Source organism: Myxine glutinosa, chromosome 2, assembly GCF_964187855.1.
Source record: "Myxine glutinosa chromosome 2, kmMyxGlut1.1, whole genome shotgun sequence".
NCBI classification, from domain to species: Eukaryota; Metazoa; Chordata; class Myxini; order Myxiniformes; family Myxinidae; genus Myxine; species Myxine glutinosa.
In genome coordinates, this window is record NC_136262.1 from 183291958 (window position 1) to 183315150 (window position 23193).

The following is a 23193-nucleotide window of genomic DNA, read 5'->3' on the forward strand; positions in this document are numbered from 1 at the left end:
AGGAGAGTTCTCCCTGATGGTCCGCAGTTATACTATGTGAGACACATCATAGAAACCCTAAAAAATTGGGAAACGGGAATTCTCCCTGATGGTCCGCAGTTATACTATGTGAGACACATCACAGAAACCCTAAAAAATTGGGCAAGGAGAGTTCTCCCTGATGGTCCGCAGTTATACTATGTGAGACACATCATAGAAACCCTAAAAAATTGGGAAAGGGAAGTTTTCCCTGATGGTCCGCAGTTATACTATGTGAGACTTATCACGGAAACCCCCAATATTTCTGAAAATTGTGGTTCTACCTTGGAGACTTGGAAAGATGGTTATATTTTTGGAGGCTCGGAATGGGGGTTTTGTTTTGATGACTCGGAATGTGATACCTATCTTGGAGGCTCAACAGGAATGTGGTTATACCTTGGGAACTTGGAAAGTTGGTTTTATTTTGGAGACTCTACCTGTGGGGTCCATCTTGGAGACTCTTTGGATTCTAAAGCAATGAACAATGTTCTTTGTTTAATGACGCTTGATTTAAATATCAAGAAAGTTCGAGGAAGAAAATGCTGGAAAATTCTTTCTTCCCATTTCTACTTCTTCAAACTTGAAAGCCTTGAAAGACAGAATTGGAGGGAAGAGGGAAAAAAAAAATTAAATACGTATTTAAAAAAGAAGAAAAAAAAAGATTACATTAGGGTTAGGGTGGGATTTTGAATGTGAGGGTTAGGGATGGGGTGGGTTAGGGATGGGGTTGGGTTAGGGTGGGATTTTGAATGTGAGGGTTGGGGTTGGGTTGGGGTTGGGTTAGGGATGGGGTTGGGTTAGGGTTGGGATTTTGAATGTGAGGGTTAGGGATAGGTTGGGTTAGGGATGGGGTTGGGTTAATGATGGGGCTGGGTTGGGGATGGGGTTGGGTTAGGGATGGGTTGGGTTGGGGATGGGGTTGGGCTAGGGTTGGAGTTGGGTTAGGGATGGGGTTGGGTTAGGGATGGGTTTGGGTTAGGGATGGGGTTGGGTTAGGGATGGGGTTGGGTTAGGGATGGGGTTGGGTTAGGGATGGGGTTGGGTTAGGGTTTGTATATTATTATGACTCACTCACACATACACACAAACAAAAGTTAAGCCCCAACTGAAAAGTTGTGGGATTCTGTGTTTGGGGTTCACAGATTTAAAAACGTATCCCCATTATCCACGCACAAAAGTTAAGCCCCAACTAAAAAGTTGTGGGATTCTGTGTTTGGGGTTCACAGATTTAAAAACGTATCCCCATTATACACACACAAAAGTTAAGCCCCAACTAAAAAGTTGTGGGATTCTGTGTTTGGGGTTCACAGATTTAAAAACGTATCCCCATTACATTTTATTTATTTATTTATTATTTTCAAGGGTATTATCTGCTTACTTGTGTTTTTTGTAATTCTTGCGAGTAAAATGAACCCAAGATTTCTTCTCCATTTAAATCATATAATTTGTAGGTCCAAGGGACTATCCATTACATCAATGATTTTAAATAATTCACGAGTCCATTTTTGTGTATAACCTTTCTCAAAATGACTTTTCCATTTGTATATTCTTACAATATCACCAACTTTAAACTTGGGCTTTCTCAAATTAATCTCCTTTTCATATTCTAATTTTGTAAATGTTTCCGATGGTTTTGATTTTGTTGATGAATGAACTGTATTATTGTAATTATCTACAAAATCCTGAATTAAATACACCCATTTTTGAGAACCGAGTTGTGTAAATTTTTTATATAGTTTCTCTTTCAAAGTACGATTAAAACGCTCAATAACAACTGCTTTTCCTTCATTAAAGGTGCTGTATAATTTAATACCCTCCCCCTTAAGAAATTTCATAAATATTTTGTTATAGAACTCTGTTCCCTCATCAGTCCATAACTTCTTTGGTTTCCTTTTATTCCTATCAAATATTAGCTTAAAGGCTAACATTAAAGTATTACCTCTCTTGTTTTTCAAAGGAACAACCCAGGCAAATCTACTCCTCAAATCAATAACGGTTAAAGCATACCTGTATCCCTTATCATTATTTAGTTTGATTAAATCAGCGGACCATATGTGGTCGGTGTATTTAGAATAAACTTTCCTTCTTTTAAACTTTGTGATTATAGGTTTATGTAATTCATTAGCCAAAAGCTCCCCAGTCTTGATAACATCATTGGAGTTTAATAGCTTTTTGGGAAATAACCAAGACCAAGTTTCAATTTAGCAGCACTTATCATTTTTTTCACAATAAACCTATCAACTTTCTCTCTCAATGTAGGATTTCGTATCAAGGACAAATTATACAACATTTCTCTGTCTGCTTCATGTTTTTCATCCAATGTCGTGGTATTCCCATAAGCAATATCATGCTTCATACACACTTCATCAACCCTATTTATCGGCTTGGACCAAGGTTTAGGATTGTTAGCCTCATCTAATCTTTTATCCAGGTTTGTTCCAGGACCACAGAAAGAATATCCAGGTAGATGTAGTTCCCCAGGAATTCCAGTTGTTGTAAATTTACTTCCTGACAGAAACTTTTGTATGTCTCCTCCACTTTTAGGAGAGATGAATTGGCACTTTTTAGAGCCACCCACTTGACATATTCCTTTTTGATAAACTCTATTATTTTTAGCTTTAACATAAGAGATATTTTTAGATTTAGTTTTCTTTTTACATTTGAGACAATAACTCATATTTATTTATCAGAAAAAGTCCGACAATATCAAAACCTTTTTGGTTTTCAACATATACATTTCTATCTTGATTTTTAAAACATAAAGAATCCTTAGGAATGCCTTCACTCTCTCCTCCATTTATTTACAAATAAAACGAACTAAAGTCAATAGCATCATCAACTATATGACCTTTGTCTTCTCCATGTAAATCTCCTCGCTGAACTCATCTCAACCATTTTAAAAATCATTATCTTAGTAAGAGTCGTTAATGCTTTATTTTCCTCTTCGGTGCGTTGAGATTGATTTATTTGCTGTAATACACTCAATCTTTTACGAATCTCACTGATTTCCATCTTTTTATATTTTTCCTCCCTCTCTCTTTGCTCCCTTTCCTCCCTCTCCTCCTCCTTTTTCTCCCTCTCCTCCTCCTTTTTCTCCCTTTCCTCCTCCCTTTTCTCTCTTTCCTCCTTCTCCCTTTTCTCCCTCTCCTCCTTCTCCTTTTTCTCCCTTTCCTCCTCCTTTTTCTCCCTTTCCTCCTTCTCCTTTTTCTCCCTTTCCTCCTCCTTTTTCTCTCTTTCCTCCTCCTCTTCTTCAACTCCTTCCTCATCCCTTGCTACCCTTGAGTTTGAGCCCCAAAGAATATTATACATATACTCATCTGGATTTTGAGATATTCTTGTATCTATAATTATTTTTCTCATAATAGGATACCAATAAGATTTGTTGATGATTTCTAAAAGAGTTTTATATTTCATAACTTTGAGAAGTTCATTTTTATTTAATATTTTAAACAAGTCTCTATTTGTGGGTTTAGCAATATCAGTATAAGGCCAGTTTTTAATGACAAAATTTCCATGTATATGCTCCAAATCATAAGGTATGTAATAGCGAGCGCCCTTTTCTTGTAGGTATCCCTGAATACAAAAATTATAATTCTCTTGTCGTCTTCTTCCTGCCATTTATGTATCAGAAATATATGTGAGATTAATATTATGACAGGTAATACCACCCCATCTTCCCACTACCAAATCGGTTTGTATTCCTCGGCTTTCTATCCTTATCTCATTACCTTCCTTCTTTGTCATGCTAACCATCGCTATACTATCATATATTTTTCTTTTCTTAAAACCATGTATTTGTTGTTTATTAATTGTACTTCCACATAAATCCTTATCCTCACCAAGCGGATAATATTCTTCTTTACGAGACTGATTAAAATCATGTAGGTCTTCTATGTTTATTGAAAAAGACCAATTATACCCTAAATCAGGCATATCATACCCCCATTTATTAATTTGCATATTAACTTTATGTCCTTCTTTATAAAATTCAATTGTAAGCAGGTAGTTAAATTCAATGAGGAAAGGTGTATGGTCAGTATAACCAGTGTTGTGGTTGTAAATTTTACTTGTTTAACAAAACGTGCTGTTGTCTTTAAAAATATATATTGTGATAAATCACTATATCTAATTAAGTCATTCGCATCTATAGGGTTTGGATAATTGATTAATTTATAAGTATTCTTCATATTAATATTTTTACTTATACTATATTTTTGTCGTTCAGCCTGCGCCTTTGTATAATAATTTGATAAATCAATATCCTGAGAGGATTCTCCAAAGATAGAACCATCTTTTCCAACATAAGTCATTTATATTAGATTAAAAATGATATAAAAATTTTCATTATTGTTGAGTTGAAATAATACATATAGACATAATTGACCACAACATTTAGAATTATTTATTGAACTTGAAATGTTTGATAAACACCATTCTGTAAGAATTGTATTACTTCAACAGGCGGTGGCATACCATAACTATCAAAATAATATTTATCCTGACTATTATGAATACAAACCCAATGAGAACCATTCTGTGTGTCTAAATTCATAATAATATTCTTTGTATTCTTATTTATATGTATTAATTCATCTCTCATACAGATTACCACGTTATCCATTTTTAGCTTTTTACAATACTTAGCAAGTTCTATATTTGACGTTGTATTCTTTCCAAATTGTTTAAACCATTTATCCATTTATTTATGAGAAAGATACAATCCATTACCCCGTTTAGTTAGTTTAACACCCGCTTGAGCGATAGAGGAAAGCCTATCTCCAACCAACAATCAAGTTTTTGAGCAAAATATACAATTACACCACTTCCACTAATTTGTTTCTCCAACTCCTTGTTATGTCTTTCCAATTATTTTTGAGCTTTTAGTTGTGCCTTCCTTTCGTTAGCAGTTTTTACCGCTGCTGAAATACCACCAGTCAATGCTCCCGCCACACTTAAACCAGCAAATAAAGGAATTAGAAACGGGAGAAATCCTCCCTCTTGTATTGAATATTTCTTTAACATAGGTTTTGTCATTTTAATTTTAAGTGATCCAGCATCATTTAGTGTTTTTACCTGCTCTCTTGTGAGTAAAACATCAATTCTTACTGCTCCTTTTCTTTGAATTGTATAAACATTAATAATACAAGGCTTTTGATTTTGAATACAAGATGTTAATTTATTAAGATTGATTTGATTAACATATACTGGTTCTTTCCGACTCATTTTTTTATGAGAAAAAACCTATGTGATATTAATCATAACACCATTATCTGTATTAATCTGTAATTCTGTTTCCTCCAAAAGCAAACAATAAGCATCAACTTCTTCATTCTCTCCTCTTTCAATGTATAGAGAAATATCCACTCTATTAGACTTTCTAGTTTCCTTTTGAGAACTCAGGTCAATTGCATAGATTGTATAAAGTTTTTGAAACGCAACCATATCCAAAATAGGATCATTATTACCGTTGCTTTCACACACCTTTTGGTAAGACTTGTAGGCTTCCGCATAATCATTTTTTTCCCAATCAATTTCCAATCTATCTCGCGGATAAAATGTACCATCAAGAGAAACCCGAAGTTGTTTCACCTTAGCATTATCACTCAGCGCATTATTCTTATCAGTACCTTCATCTCCATCTGGTTTCTTAAAAATGAGCCATAGGTATCGTGGCTTTCCTTGAAGAACACCTAAATTCCAAGTGTAGGTAGTGTGTTCCAGTTTAACATGTTGACATCTTCTTTTAAGGTATGATACATTTAGTGGTTTCTTTGAGTTAAGTCTTCTATTTAACATCTCTTCCGTTTTAAGATTAGGAGTATATTCACTAATATACCAACACAAATCATTAATAACAAATTTATTATTATCACCAAAAGCATTTTGAGCCCCAAAAAGCAATCTATTTACATTATCATTCCTTTGAAGTTGAAATCTAATTTTAAGCCCATACCAAACTTTATCATAATCACAAAATCCAAATATACCTTTAAGAGGTACTGCTACGGTAAAACTATTCTCTGCTTTTGTATCATCATTATACATTGACTTCCTTTGACTATAACCAGGGTCAGCATTTGTTCCCGTTGACATATCAGGAATAAAACCTTCAACAGCTCCCTTACCCATTCTATCACTAAACGAATATAGTGTAAATTTCATCATTTCAGATGTAGCAGAGACATAATCAACCGCTTCAACCTCTTGTGTTCCAATATACAGGCGGACACTATCAAACATTTTCCAGAAGAAATCATTTACGAGTGTAGCATTAGTATTATTCGCAGCCTTAGTGAATTTAAATTTACACAGCAAGAAACTATCAGCTATATTCAAGTAAGTTTGTTGATTATTTATTTCAAAACTTTTTGTTCCATTTGAATTCCAGTCTGTTCCTGTTCTAGCATTTACCTTGAAATAGTCTTCCTTTTTAGTGGAGTTTGAAATGATAATCGTATCATCCAAATCATAGATACTATCAATCGCTTCCATACTTGTATTTATATAGCATTAAAATTGTTGAAACCCTGACCCAAGTATTTTAATGATTTTTTGTCATTCTTGTGAAGATAGTTGAGTTTTACCTTTTTTTATTTCTTTGATTGCTTGTAATTTATGAGACTCCTTTTGAGCATCTTTTATACTCTTTATAGCACCCGCAACTGAGCCCATGGCAGAAGCAGTTGAACCAATTAGGTCTTTATGTTTAAGAATGGTTGAACCAATACCCATTAGAGTATCAATTATCCCATCTCCTTTATTTCTAAATTGATGTCCCACACCCCGTTGTCTCTTTGGTTTATAGTATCCTCTACCAAGAAACATACCTTCACCCTTATAGTATGGTGAAAGGAACATCCCATCCCCTGTAATTACTTTATATTTTCCCAACTCGTGTTTTCTCACAATAACCATTATTTATTTATTGAAAAACTTCACGTAGGTGAATTCTGATGGATATAATTTCTTCATTAAAGGAGATCATACGATTATCTTGATCGGTTATCCTAAAATTTACTCTGTATATGGTTTTTCCTGACACAGGTAAATAGAAAAGATTTTTTGGTTCCATATTAAATTTATAACCAATCGGGGTTGAGTATGCGCTGAATGAAAATATTGTATTTGTTCTTATTCCATCGTTATAAGCACCATCAATCAAATCACAATGAATTAATACAGAATTTATACCGGAGGATATTTGAATGACATTATCACTGTAAAACGTTCCGTTAGTTTCAATATTTTTTGAAGAGAAACCCAATAGCTCTAAACGATTTTTCAATCGTGAAATCAACTTTATAATTATTTTTAAGTTTAATAGTTGATTTTGAAGTGTGTTTTTGAATATCTATTACAATATTTTTTGGTTCATCACCTTTTTCTTTCATAAGGCGAGAGACTTCAGAATATATTTGAGAAATCTCGTAAGCTCCGGGTGAAACTGTTATAGTTTTGTACCAACTTCCTGGATTATAACTAAACTTGTTGTTTTTCTCTGTGATATTAAAAAGTGTATTGCGAGTCTCCATTGACAACAAAGAAGCCTCATATTCTTTTGTGGGGTCAAGTTGTAGTGGGTAAGGGAATGAAGCTGTGTAATCACTCGTTGTGAAATTAAAACTAAGAATTGTGCTTCTCATCTTATTTAATATCTAATAAAATATATTTGTATTGACATTTATTAATTATTTTCATATTCATCAACTGATCTAAAATGGCGGATGCTTCATTAAAACAATTGTTGTTTCCAGCCTTCTTGCTACCTAACAACAATAATAACCTATTAACTAATTGTGATGGGTCATTTGGAAGAAAGCTAACACCCGAACCAAGCTTACTTAAAGCATCAACAATATGTTTCTCCTTCTCATTCTTCTTACTTTTACCGGCAACAGAGTCTCCATAATCAAGTGAGTTCAGTAAATCAATATATACCCTATCTTCCGCATTTTCCATGTCAAGTGGTTCATCAAAATATTTTGAACCGCTGAATCCGGAGTTTGTTAGAAGAAACATTAATCTTGGAGTTAGTTCAACATTTGGTTGAGCAGAACTTAAGAACACCAATTTATCATTAAATATCAATAACTTTTCTTTCACAAGATGGAACTGTGCTGGTTCTTCTGTTGGAATGAGACCTGCTCTGGTTTTTGAACCCGTCGAATATTCATTGTTTTGAAGAGCTTCCACAACATAATTAGGTGGTTGATTTACCTCCTCAAGTTTCCGAAATAATCCTTCATCATCATATTCTATACACAAAGAATTAAGTTAAGCACCCCTACACAACGAATTAAGGTAAGCACCCCCTAATATATATTCTTTGTGTATATGTATACATTGGCATATATTCTAAGGTATGTGAGACCAAATAATGATTGGTATGACATTAGCAATTATCCATTGATGAAATTGAGTGATCAAAGTGAAAAAAAGTGATTGGTTGAGTCAGTGATCCGATCACGTGGGTCCTACACACGTTATTGACGCAAAGATCGCTAGAGGTCTTCTCAGAACAATGACTGTACGTTAGAAAACATAAACGTCATCCACACTGTCCGTGATGGACCTATAGCTCCATACTTAAATTGAGGTGAAAATATGCCTAAAATTCCCAAAAAATTTCACCTTAAATTATTCAGAATAAAATATTGAAACCGGCATGATTGTTATGTTTTTATGTGACCATAATATCACTTCTCCAGAAAATATAGCAATATCATGGGTATATTACACTGTTTTGACGACAACAAACTTGTAATGTGCGAGGTTGTAAAAAAACGGGGGGGGTGCTTAACTTAATTCTTTGTGTACTAGGGCATGCCCGTACTATATATATGCCCGTACTATATATCTATCTAAAATTATATCCCCCCCCTCTATTTACATGAAATGGTTTGGTCCATTCGCAACGCCAAAGCGAACGGCGAACGGCTTGCGAGTACAGTGACAATCCCCCCCCCTCTATTTACATGAAATGGTTTCGTCCATTCGCAACGACCACAGAACCCCCCCCTCTATTTACATGGAATGGTTTGGTCCATTCGCAACGCCGGCACACGCGATCGTTCGCTGCTCTCTGATTGGTTGAATCGTTTTTTGTACATAGCTCGGTAAGTAATTGTCCGATTAATATGAAACCTTGAAAAGGCACATCCTCGGGTCCCCAGCAATATACCTGGCAAGTTAAAAGTATATCGGACCCGTGGTTGTCGAGAAACAGCGGTCACAGACAGACAAACGTACAAACGTACAGAGATTACTGGAATTATAGATAGATAATTCTCCAAGTTCTTGCGCCGTCATTTGACTAAAATCTTTGAGCATTTGAAGTTTTTTTGGAGTAAATTCTACTGTGGGAACTGAAGGTGAAATCGTTTGAGTTTTTAAAAGTGGTTTAAAAAATTTCTCTTGTTTTCTTTCAAAGGCTTCTTCACCAGTTAGTTTCTGTCTCCGTTTCTTCTTTATCTCTTCCTGTTGCTTTACAACTTTTGAAACCAACTCTTGATGTTCTTTAAACTTTCTTGCTCTTTCTTCGGTATTCATCTTCTGTATTTATTTATTGAAAAATATCATTTCATGAATTGTAAAGGTCAATGGGAAAATTTTCCTTTTCTTCGTCATTATAGTAAATGTGTTAAAATAAATCCTTTTCTTTAAATATTTCATCAAATTCTTTATTGGTATTAATACGAGTTGTTATTTCTTCTTCACTAATACTTGTATCTCTGCTTTTCATACGTTTGCGTTGAGTCTCCTCATTGATATCAAAACCGAATGATAAAATCTTAACTCCATCACCACACAAATGTTTCATAATTTGTCTCATTCCTTCAGGATTCGTTTCTAAAATCCCAAAACCGTTAGATTTTACTTTATTTAACTCACTCTTACAATGTGAATATTTTGTAGAACCAAGAGAGACCTCCTCAAATATTTGACCTTCGTTCCTCAATCGCATATGTTTCTCCATTGAAATGTAGTAATAATCTTTCCCTTCTACTTCTCCTGGTCGCATTGCTCTGGTTGTAGTACTTACAAAACGAATCATAGGGTGTTTTTTTTAAAAACGTACAATCTCCTCATTTTTACTATTCAAGAGTTTAGATTTATGAAAGTTCTTTCCTGAAGCAGATTTACCCACAAGATTAATAATAATAGTTGTCATTTATGTGTGTAAAATATCAGTTAGTATCTCATCTTGTTTCACAACAATATATTTATATTTTCCAATCGTGTGTTTCATATAATTTTCAAATTCTTTTTTACTACATAACGTAGAGCAATTATCTCTCCAAAAATTATTTACATCTATTGAATTTAACTTAAATAAAATAAAAGTATTAGCATTGTTTCTTATTGAGCGACGAGGGAGTTGAAAATATGACTGACTAAGATAAATACAATTACAAGAAGAATGTCTCCCTCTTGTATAGTAGCTATCCATTACTGTTTGGTTTCTCTCATTAACACAATCATCAAAGATAACGAGGTTCTTTTTTGATTTATCTAAATCTTGAGGTGAAGGTATATCATCCGTATTATCACTGAGAATACAAGTTATGGGTTTTGACTTTGATTTCTGTGTATCACAAAATAGTTGTATTATATCCTCAATGTTGTAATCATTTAGTTTGTTTTGAAGTTTAAATAAACCGATAATGTCTTCCTTTTTAAGACCCGCATTAAAACCTTGTGATAGTAGTTGATACTCGGGTTGAAAACTTGACTTCGTAAAAATTATTAAATTATCATAAACTAAAAAGTTGGGGGTAAGGAGCATCTTTAAAAGCAAACAGGTTTTTCCACATCCGCTTGAATCAACTATTAGACATCCCAATGAATTTGGAATGTTTTTATGGTTATTAAATTTTATCTTATTTTCCCAAACGGGTAAAAAATCATTCATTTATATATTTGGAAAACAAGTCATCTAACTTTTTTGGAGCTATTTTAGAAACTCTATATTTTATCCTGAGTTCGGGTTTAATTTCAAAATAATTCATTATTTTATTTATATAGTATCTTGTATTAACATTTCCATTAAAATTATTTTGAATAATAAATATCAATAAACCCTTATACATTTCCTCAATACAAATAGTCTCTTCCCTTGAAAGAAATGGTGTATTATCATCACAATACTTAACATTCATCTCTCATTAATCTTGTAAAGTAATTCATTTTTGGTTCTAATTTAAAAGAGTTCTATATATATATTTTTTTTTTATTATCATCAATTAAAATTAAATCACAGAAAATACATTGTTTATATGAACCCTCATTATTAAGCCCTATTCTATCACAAGCCGGACAATTCTCTAATTTATCATATGGAGAGTCTGGAAATTCTAAATATCCTTCTATCATATTTATATAGTAAATTTTTACTGAAACTAAATGCAAGTTTATTCGTTAATAAATACAATGTTTCAACGCACAAAAGACAAATTTCAATCAATCTCTACTTCGGTGGAAGATATAGAAAAATATGTCAAAGATGTTAAATTGAACAAAGATAAATATGGAAATTTTTGGGTAAAACCAGTTATGGAAAATAACATGAGCCCGTCTATTTCATTTAAAGGAAGAGCTCTAACTATACCTGGAAAGACATCCATTAAAGTAAATCTAACAAAAGTTTCTCCTCTACTCCTGGTAATTTATTCAAAGCTTGAAAAAGTGATCGATCGCGATACTTTGAAAATGAATGATAAGACCATTAATAATTCTAGAGGAGACATTTGTATTTTCTTTAATAATCCAAAGGGTGTAGATCTAAGTAAAATGAATGATGTTAATATTTCTGGTGAAATGTCATTTCGTTCTATGATAGTTAGAGATTATTTAAAGATAACTTTTGATATTAAAAATGTAGAGATTGAATCTGTTAATGAAAGAAAGTATATAGATATTGATGGGAATATTTTTCCTGCTAATTAAATATGAGTCATTACAGCAGTGAAGATTTTACTATTTTATTGAACTCGGACGATAGTGATGATAGTATTTCATTGAACTCAGATGATAGTTATGATGCTAATAGTTTGTGCTCAAATGATAGTTATGAGAGTAGCTTTATTGATGACTCTGAGTATGATTCTGAGTATTCATGTGATAGTTATGACTCAGATGATTCTGAGTGAAAAAGTGTTTTAGTTTAAGTATAGTTTCATGCATAAAAAGCCTGTAAAAAGGCACTTTCTTCTATAAGTGTTTTACTTTAAGCACAGTTTCATCTTTAAAAAAGCCTCTAAAAAGGTGTTTTACTTTAAGTATAATTTTGCTATATAAATATGATCAAAGCAACGTATTGCGACGTTTGTGAACAAGAATATAAACAATACAAAAGACACCTTAAAACTAACAAACACACATTTAATCTACTTCACCTACTATCTCCTATTCAGAAGGAAACAAAACACTGTTCTGCCTGTAATAAAAATATCCTCAAGAAAGGCTTCGAAATACATCTTAAAACAAATCAACATTTATCAAATTTTATCACAACTAAAAACTCTGATGGCGCATTCAAAGGACATATTAAAATAAGAGTCTTTAACTTCAAACCTCCTGAACCAGAGTCTATAGTTGATGCTGTAGAAATAGTTAAACCTGCTGTTCAAACGTTGATTGAAAAAACACTAAAAGAAATGAAACCACTTAAATTTTATATGGGAGTAAAATTAGAAATGACAAAGGACGAAGGAGTTATAGATACACCATACATGAGAACTGAGCCACACTTTATATCTTCATATCAAGATTTTAAAACATCAGGAGTCTATGATGAACTTATTAAACAAGAGCAAGATGTGGATAATTCAATCGTAGGAAGTGGATTCAATATAGGAAATTTTTTTTACATAGACATTCATATTCTTAAATCAGATCCTCTAAAAGCTTCTTCTTACATTGATTTACCCAGTGTTATCAAAAATAGAAAAGCAGTTATCAATATTAAAAATAAAGACAATAAATGTTTTCTCTGGTCTATTCTAGCACACTTACATCCTCCACATTTTCATGATGAAAGAGTATCTCATTATAAAAAATATGAGAATACATTAAATACGAAAGATCTAAAGTTTCCTATGGCTTTAAATGATATTCCTAAATTTGAAAAGATGAATAATTTATCAGTTAATGTTTATGGTCTAACAGAAACAAACAACATTCAGGTTTTAAAGCTTTCTGACAATTGTAAACAAACTCATATTAATCTTCTATATTTTAATTCAGACGAAAATTCACATTATACATACATCAAAGACATTACAAAATTAATAAAACCACAAGTATGTAAAAGAACAAATAAAATATATATTTGTATGCGTTGTCTTAACTTCTTCCATACACAAGAAAGATTAGATAAACATTCAAATTATTGTGGTGAACATAAATCAACGGTAATCAACATGCCAAAAAAAGGCTCAAAGATCACATTCAAAGATGAAAAGAAAACAATAAAACATCCATTTGTTATATATGCTGATTTTGAAAGTATTTTAGAAAAAATTGATACTGCTTCTCTAGATCCAAAAGAATCATACACAAATAAATATCAAAAACATACTCCTTGTGGTTTTTGTTATATCAAATCATCCGTTGGTGATGAATATAACAAGTTAGAGGTGTATAGAGGCTCAAACACCCCAGAGGAGTTTGTGAAACGACTAGAAAAAGACTGTGTCCGATTAACCAAGATAATGAGAGAAACCAATAAACCAATGTCCTTAACAAGTAAAGAAAAAAGAGAATTTAGACAGCCAAAGGTTGCCTGTCATATTTGTGAGAAGAAAATTGGTAAAGGTCTAAAGGTTAGAGACCATTGTCATCTCACTGGTAAATATGGAGGTCCGGCTCATCAAAGTTGTAATATTAATTATCAACTCCCCTCTTTCATTCCTGTTTTTCTTCATAACAATGCTCATTATGATACACATCTATTTATCAAGGAACTCTCAAAGACTTCTGGAAGTATCTCAGCAATTCCAAACACGGATCAGAAATATATTTCATTCACAAAAACAATTCACACATCTCCTATTACTCATATCAGATTTCTTGATACATTTAAATTCATGGCAAGTCCATTGGCTAACTTGGTTCAAAATCTAAAAGATTTTCCATGTCTTTCAGAGTATTTTTTAGATAAAGATTTTCTAACACAAAAGGGAATTTACCCCTATGACTATATGGACTCATTTGAGAGATTCAATGAAACACAACTTCCTTCAAAAGAAAATTTATATAACAAATTAAACAACAGTCATATATCTGATAAAGATTATGTACACGCACAAAATGTTTGGGAAAAATATAACATCAAGAATCTTGGTGAGTATCACGATTTGTATCTCAAAACTGATGTGCCTTTATTGGCCGATGTATTTGAAGCCTTTAGATCTGTTTGTCACACTGGATATGGATTGGAGCCTGCTCACTACTACACAGCACCTGGATTGGCCTGGAGTGCGATGTTGAAAATGACAAAACAAGATTTGGATTTGATAACCGATGTTGATATGCTTTTGATGATTGAAAAGGCAAAGAGAGGAGGAATTTCACAAGTCTGTTCAAAGAGATATGGTAAGGCAAATAACAAGTACATTCCAAATTATGATCCATCGGTAGAGAGCTCCTACTTGATGTATTATGATGCGAACAACCTGTATGGCTGGGCAATGTCTCAGGCTCTTCCTTATGGAAAACTTAGATGGGTAAAGGAAAAAGATTACAAAAAGGTTTTACAAGATGTATGTATCTCTACACAAAAAGAATTGGATGATTCAAAGGTTGGTTATTATTGGTGCTGAGGAAGCGCCTTTAGCGATTGTCTTCCAGCCAGTGTAACGCTAATTCCTGTCACAGGAATTCGGAGATCATATAAGTGGGCGTGGCAGTTCCTGATTGGTTCGTGTTGGGGAACGCCTTCTCGCTGCCGACGTGACATAAATTCGCGCACGCGCACTGGTGATTGGCGCTGAGGAAGCGCCTTTAGCGATTGTCTTCCAGCCAGTGTAACGCTAATTCCTGTCACAGGAATTCGGAGATCATATAAGTGGGCGTGGCAGTTCCTGATTGGTTCGTGTTGGGGAACGCCTTCTCGCTGCCGACGTGACGTAAATTCGCGCACGCGCACTGGTGATTGGCGCTGAGGAAGCGCCTTTAGCGATTGACTTCCAGCCAGTGTAACGCTAATTCCTGTCACAGGAATTCGGAGATCATATAAGTGGGCGTGGCAGTTCCTGATTGGTTCGTGTTGGGGAACGCCTTCTCGCTGCCGACGTGACGTAAATTCGCGCACGCGCACTGGTGAAGCTTACTCGATCTTACTCGATCCCATATTACATGTACTTTCATTGCATACAAATTATACTTCCTCCTAGAAATTCCAAGCCCGAACCTCAGCGCAATCCAAGAGGATTCACTTGTTTTGAGGTCGATTTGAAATATCCAGAGGAACTTCATAACCTACACAAAGATCTCCCATTTGCTTGTGAAAAGGAAAGTCCAAAGAAGGAGTGGTTAAGTGATTATCAACAATCATTTAATATAGGTGAATCAACAGAAAAATTACTTTACTACATTATATAACAAGAAAAATTATGTTCTACACCAAATAAATTTGCGACAATATTTATCAAAAGGTCTAAGAGTAGAGAAGATCCATAGGGTTCTAAGTTCAATCAAAGTCATTGGTTAAAGGGGTACATTGATTTTAATACACAAAGAAGAACAGAGTCAAAAACAGATTTTGAGAAAGACTTTTATAAATTGATGAATAATGCGGTCTTTGGTAAGACCATGGAAAATGTGAGGAAAAGACAAAATATCAGACTATCAACATCTTGGAAACAAGCATCAAAATTAATTAATAGACCGAGTTTTACTAGAGCTGAGGTCTTTACTGAGAACTTTTGTGCGATCCATTTGATTAAAGAGAGTATTGAAATGGACAAACCTATTTATATTGGAACATCAATTCTTGATTTATCAAAGTCATTAATGTTTGATTACTTTTATAATAACTTGAGGAAGAAATATCAAAATGATGTTAATCTACTTTATATGGATACAGATAGTTTTATTTTGCAAATTAATACTGATGATGTTTATTCAGACATGAAAAAGGACATTAATATCTATGACACTAGTAATTCCAGTCCAGAGAGTGAGTTGTTCTCTTCTAAAAATAAAAAGGTGATTGGAAAGTTTAAGGATGAATTCGGAGGAAATGTCATGAGTGAATTTGTGGGATTGAGGTCGAAGGCTTATGCTTATAAATACATTGTGAATAACGTTGAAAAGACTGATAAGAAGTTAAAAGGTGTAAAGAAAAATGTTATTAAAGAAACAATAAACTTTAAGGATTATTATAACTGTTTAACAACAAAGAAAGAAGAGTTTAGAAAGATTAATGGAATAAGAAGTTATAAACATAAATTATATTCATAAGAGGTGAATAAGAAAGCATTGGGGGCTTTTGATGAGAAGAGGTTTATTTTAGAAAATGGAATTGATAGTCTCCCTTATGGTTATATAAGTGATAAGTTAAAAAGGGGGTTAGGGATTTTAATGGGCTACCGCCGCCTTTTTTTACTATTATGTAAATGATAGAACCAAGTACCAACCAGACTAAAGAGTGGAGGTGTAATCAACCTTGGTATATAAATGGTAAACATAACGAATGTGAAAAATATCAAATAGGTATAATTGAAAAGACAACTGGTAAAAAAATTTACAAAACAAATAAGAGAATTAATTTAAATACCGGTGAATTGGGTAAAAAAGATGGAAATATTTTTGAGTGGACGGAAAACTTTGATGGTTGTCAGGAAAATATATACTTTAATTTAAAAATGGTATGTGGCACTGGAGGCACTCAAACAAGAACATTGAGGGAGGTTTATCATTTTATCTCAGCTCAGTTAAAATATCTTAATAAAGAACCAAACTCAAACATCTTTTTTGTTAATATATTAGATGGTGAAGGGAGTGGCAAGATAATTAAATTATTTCCCACGCATAAACAAATATTTGTAGGATCGATGTTTGAGTGGTCTACTCGGGATCATTGATAGTAAGAGTACCATAAGACCAAGGGGGAATCATTGTTTGAGTGGTCTAATGCACAACATTAAGGATAGGTGTCAAAAGGCTAAAAGGTTCGTAAAGAGGTGAGAGGAAAATTAACATGTAAGTGAATGGGTCGATGTTTGAGTGGGTCAAAGATAATCTGCCAGATGATATGTCGAAGAAGGATTATAGGTCTATAAGGGAAAACAAATATTTGTAGTGTTTGAGTGGTCTAATGAACAACATTAAGGATAGGTACTTTAGACAAAAGGTTCATAAAGATTAGGGTGGGAGAAATAGAGGTGTTAATGGGCAATGAGGTTAAGAGGAAAATTAACATGTAAGTCAATGGGAAAATGAGAGTGTCCCAGAAGCAACATATATACACTACAAGAGATGCTCAGTTCTATCCCTGAGGACCTGTCTAGAAGCACATGGCTGGTGGCATCTTGGAAGCAGGTGTGGGGAAACGGCCGGGCCCACCCGCATCCACCGCTACATCTGTGACCCAGGAGGTGGCGTCGTAGGAGAAGACCTACCACGCCTGCAATGGACCTTGCTGAACCGTCTGCGTACGGGGGTCGGCCGCTTCAAATCATCGCTGAAGATGTGGGGCCTGGCAGACAGCGCCGCGTGCGAGTGCGGCGAGCCTGAGCAGACTGCCGAACACATAATTACCATCTGCCCCCTATACAGACCACCTTCAGAAGCCGGCCTCTTCGACGTAGGACCAGAGAAGAGGGCATGGTTGCACGACACTGAGCTGGCCATCTGATGATACATGAAAGAAGAACTCCCCTGGCGAACTCTAGGTGGGAAGTTAGGTTTGTGGAACCCCATCCTGTGTGTCAAGGCATAGTCATCTACCACGGTTGTTGCCTCATACAACTCTGGTACCTTCTTTTCCTCCAAATGTACTTTAATGTCCTCGTGGACACACTGTTTGAATTCCTCCACCAAGATCAATTGTCGCAACAGTTCGAAGTCTTTCCCAATCCCCTTCGAATCACACCACCGATCAAACATGGTTTCTTTCATTCTGGCAAACTCCACATGGGTCTCACTCTCTCTCTTCCTGGCATTCCGGAATTTTTGCCGGTAAGCTTCAGGGACCAATTCATAGGCTTTGAGAATGGCTTTCTTCACTTCCTCATAATCTGTACATTTGTCAATCAGTAAAGCTGAAAATATATCTTGAGCTTTACCCACCAGAACACTTTGCACTAACATAGTCCAGGACCCCACAGGCCATTTTAGCATTTGAGCCACTTTCTCAAAGTGTAAAAAAAACTTGGCTACCTCCTTTTCATTGAAGGGTGGAACCAGCCTCACATGTTTACCAACATCCCAGGTGTTCTGACTAGTTGTTGAACCAGCCGGCATGGATGCTACCTCTCCCCGTTCTCTCATTAATTCCAACTTCTTGAGTTCAACTTTCCTCTGATAATCCATGTCCCGTTCCTTTAACTCCCTTTCAGCTCTCCTCTCCTCTGCTCTTTCCTTTTCTCTTCTTTCTTCGAGTTCCCTTGCAGCTCTCCTTTCCTCTGCTCTTTCCCCTGCTCTTCTTTCTTCTTCAGCGCTCCTTTCCTCTGCTCTTCTCTCCTCTGCTTTCCTTTCCTCTGCTTTTACCCTTTCCTGGCTCTGCAGTTGCATCTCCATTTTCCGGAGCTCCACATTTTCTTTTTCCTCGGGTAACCAATCCAAGGCTACCTCTGTCCATGTTCCTTGTCCCACCAAAGATTCCACCACCAATGTCTGCATCTCTGCTTTCTTCATATTGACTCGGACCTCCAAGTTAAAATGTCTGGCCAATATCAAGAGTTCCGATTTTTTTAACGCTTGGAACTGTGCCTCATTAGGGGACGCCGCAAACTGTTCTGCGTCAAACACCATGGTGACTATCAGTTAGCACCTGTTAACCTTCACACAAAAATTTCCAAATTTTTTGAAAAATTTGGGAATGTAGGAAAAATTCCAAGTTTGGGAATTTTGGGAATGCTAGGGAATTCTATCCCTGACGAATGTTATCAGGGAATGTAATCCCGGACGAAGACCCAATTTCGAGCCCCCAAGACAATTGGACGAGCCCCCCCAATTTCTGTTACGTTCTCCTCCCCGACCCCCTGGTCACGATGTACCTCCGAGCCCCGAGAGGAGTCACGGCAGAAAAATGTGTTATTCTGTGTGTCAAAGATTAATGGAGAAGCCACCCCAAATGCTTACTCACCAACATATATTGTATTAAGATCACACAAGAATAACAGTGCAACAACAAGAGTATTCAAAAGTACAATCAATATGTCCTATGATGGTACCATCAGTTTCGTAATATATATAACTCACTGTGCTCCAAGTGAGTGAAACAAGAACATTCCCCAATGTCTCTTATTCCCGGCTTCAAGCCGACGTTGATTCGCTCCAGCGATCGCCAGAACGAGGTCCAATATCGAGACCAGAATCCTGTGCGGATGGCAAGTACAGTCACAGCCGACGCTGCACAAAGGCGCCCTCAAGGCGACTGGGAAATCCAAAGGCGCCCTACACGCGACTGAGAGATCACACCCTCGGGTATGGACGAAGTAACCTTGAAAAAGCCACGTCACACACACGCCCCAGATCGACGTCTGAATGCGGTGACAATGGTTGAAAAGAAACGAAACCGCGAGCGAAGCACAAGTCCTGCGCAAGTCAAAATGGCCGACGACCCGCTCTTGAGACGTACCGGCCCGGCGCTAATTCTCCTCGGAATCCAACGCCCAAAACCTGACACGGAGGTTGATCGATCACAGCGATGACAACTCTGTCACAGGAATTTCCTATCTCGGAAACCCGAAAGTTCGCTAGTGACTCTAGCTCGCCAACGTTCGTTTCAGAACTCGGAGCAACTCGGCTTTCTTGTCCGACTCGACTCGCTCTGCCCTCTTTCTTTTTTCTTCCTCTTCGTCGCCGTCCGGTTCCTGTTTCATTTAAAACATTACCCTTTTTACCCTTTTGACAATAATAATTGCTATTTCCCTCAAACAACAATAATAATAATACATGGAACCAGAAATGTTTCAAGTGGATGAAAACCACCACAACGGAAGTGACGAATCCGTAACACTTAGGTAATCCATAAGTTTTAACATTTATATGTGAATAAAAAAGTGGATTTGACCAAAGTTATTTTGACTAGCTTTTTTGAGGCAAATATGTAAAGAATGAGTAAGGACAGCACATTGGAATATCTTCAATACAATCTTTATTCGGATAAAGCTTTTGTATTAGCAAACGTTTCCTGCATTTCTAGCTGAGCCAGCAACAGTTTGCTTCTGAACCAGGAGAGGCAGAATGTCGGCATGCAGGTGAAGCAATCTTGTGCTATGCTTGATTGATGTCGACAATGCTTGTCATATGAACATGGCCTGTCTGTGCTTCAGGGCCTGGAACATCGAGGCCTCATCCTCATCTGAGCAAACGAGGTCCTGGAGCTTCTCATCATCCTAGGGAAGCTTGTAGTGATGAAGACATTCCACGTCAACACGAAATAATTTCCCAGCAGTCTGTAAGTAAAACGACATTTACCCAAAATTGCCGCACGTGGCCGACGGTGGTTGTAAAAATTGTCGAGGTAAATAATGTTGAACTTTTAACCAGGAGTAAACAGAGATGATCCTTATTATGGAGGACATCTTGAGGGTAAAATATGTGATTGCAGTAAACCCACCGTATTTGCAAGGTTTGCGTATTTTTGTTATTTTTTGCGTACCCTCCGTATTTGCGAATTGATAAATGTATACGTGTATCACCCAACCCCCACGACACCTCTCTTCCATCAAATCGTCAACATCTAGGGACATGAGAGAGGATGTGGGGGAGGTTGGTGCACAGATGTTTTTACTGTACAGTACTGTATTTTATTCCCGAACGGCAAACGCTTCGCTGTGCTTCTTGGCTTGCTATCGTGAACTTGTAATTACCATTAATCATGGTCTCTAACCATAAGATGAATTGGAAAGGTGAGTGTTCCGGAAGGAGGCAGAAGAAAACTAGAACGCCACTCAGTAGAGCGCATACTCTCGCCATGGGTCAAGTTGGAATAGTACGATTTCACAAAAGTTTGAGGGAGTAGTTAAGTGACAAGACAAGACAACACAAGACAGACACTGCACAGATATATATATATATATACACAAAGAATTAAGTTAAGCACCCCCCCCGTTTTTTTACAACCTCGCACATTACAAGTTTGTTGTCGTCAAAACAGTGTAATATACCCATGATATTGCTATATTTTCTGGAGAAGTGATATTATGGTCACATAAAAACATAACAATCATGCCGTTTTCAATATTTTATTCTGAATAATTTAAGGTGAAATTTTTTGGGAATTTTAGGCATATTTTCACCTCAATTTAAGTATGGAGCTATAGGTCCATCACGGACAGTGTGGATGACGTTTATGTTTTCTAACGTACAGTCATTGTTCTGAGAAGACCTCTAGCGATCTTTGCGTCAATAACGTGTGTAGGACCCACGTGATCGGATCACTGACTCAACCAATCACTTTTTTTCACTTTGATCACTCAATTTCATCAATGGATAATTGCTAATGTCATACCAATCATTATTTGATCTCACATACCTTAGAATATATGCCAATGTATACATATACACAAAGAATATATATTAGGGGGTGCTTACCTTAATTCGTTGTGTAGGGGTGCTTAACTTAATTCTTTGTGTATATATATTTAGAATATATAGAATATAATGTTAACAAAAAACAAGGCAATTTCACTTACATTTTCGGATTCAGCGTTCAATTCCGTATAAGTGAGTGTATTTTGAGGCATGTGTAACTTCAAATAAAATTGTAAGCCAGGAAAACGTTCGTTTCATTCCTAGGGATACAACATGTAAAACTGGCCCAAAGGTGAAAACAAAACTCGCTCATTTTAAGTCGTACAAGCGAATGCGACCACTCATTCTTCTGGGAAGAATCCCGTGCACATGCTGGTCACACTTATAACTCACCTAAGTCTTTATAAGTTCATCAAATACTGACACCGAGATTTACATTCGCTGAGGTAAATGTTGATATCCCTTCTGAGGTAAAAGAAAAAAAATAACAGTTTTAAAGCATTATACGTATCAAACGATACATTTTATGAAACAGGGAAACCTAATACACACTTTGGTGGTTTTAAAATGACAGAATATGTCTTTATTAGAAAAAGAATAAAATAAACATTGAAGACGACGCTGCTAAAAAGAATACACCGCTCTAAAGCATAACCACGAGTTTAAACTACATTTACAACAAATATGAAAATTATTTTCATATCGCAATGTTAAATATAGAATATATAGAAGATAATGTTAAAAAAAATTGAGCCCTATCTTCCAATGGTAAAAAAATCCTTCAAAAAATTCCTGGATCCGGAATAATATCCTGACCTTCACCAAAAACTAATTAATTCTTCCTTATCCCAAGGGCAATCATCCCACCAACTTTCATCCAAATCTGTTCAGAACTTTTCCAGATATCTTGTTGACACACACACACACACACACACACACACACACACACACACACACACACACACACACACACACACACACACACACGATCGAATGCATTACTCCCTGGAGGGAGTAATGATGAATTTTAGTGGAAAGGGGAATGTGTTTGGCTGGCTTACGGGTACGACTGCGTCCACAGTGCTCATGAATCGTTGTTCTCGCTTCCCCTCCAACACCATCGTCATCATCCTCAACAAACGTCAATACAAGCACACTGTTCTGTATACTGTACTGTTATTTCTTTATTTTAATCATTGTTCTTAAATATTTACCATTCCCCTCCCCCCCCCCCCCCCCTCCCATGTTCAGTCTGACCCAAGAACCTAACCCCTTTTCCCCCATTAGACCAACATAACTCTACCCTCGTAAATACGGAGGGTTGTATGTGTATTGCTTAAAAAAGAAATCCCCAAAATTGCAGGCTGGCAGACCTCTGGATGGTCTCATGCATTGCTCACGGGGCACTTCAGCCCAAGCTGAAGCACCTGGACGCGGGGCCGTCCCCCTAACTGCAGCACAACAGGT

At 35.9% G+C, this 23193-nt stretch overlaps 1 protein-coding gene across 5 annotated transcripts in view; it reads left to right on the forward strand.

Moving 5' to 3' along the window:
• LOC137421017 (centrosomal protein POC5-like) overlaps positions 1-23193 on the forward strand; it is a 69349-nt gene that overhangs the window by 44227 nt on the left and 1929 nt on the right. For all 5 annotated transcript variants that reach the window (XM_078772035.1, XM_078772033.1, XM_068106652.2 and 2 more), the window contains 2 exons: positions 20523-20647; positions 23090-23191. In XM_078772035.1, the coding sequence (XP_078628161.1) occupies positions 20523-20647; positions 23090-23191 (227 nt within the window). The remainder of the gene's footprint in view (positions 1-20522; positions 20648-23089; positions 23192-23193) is intronic.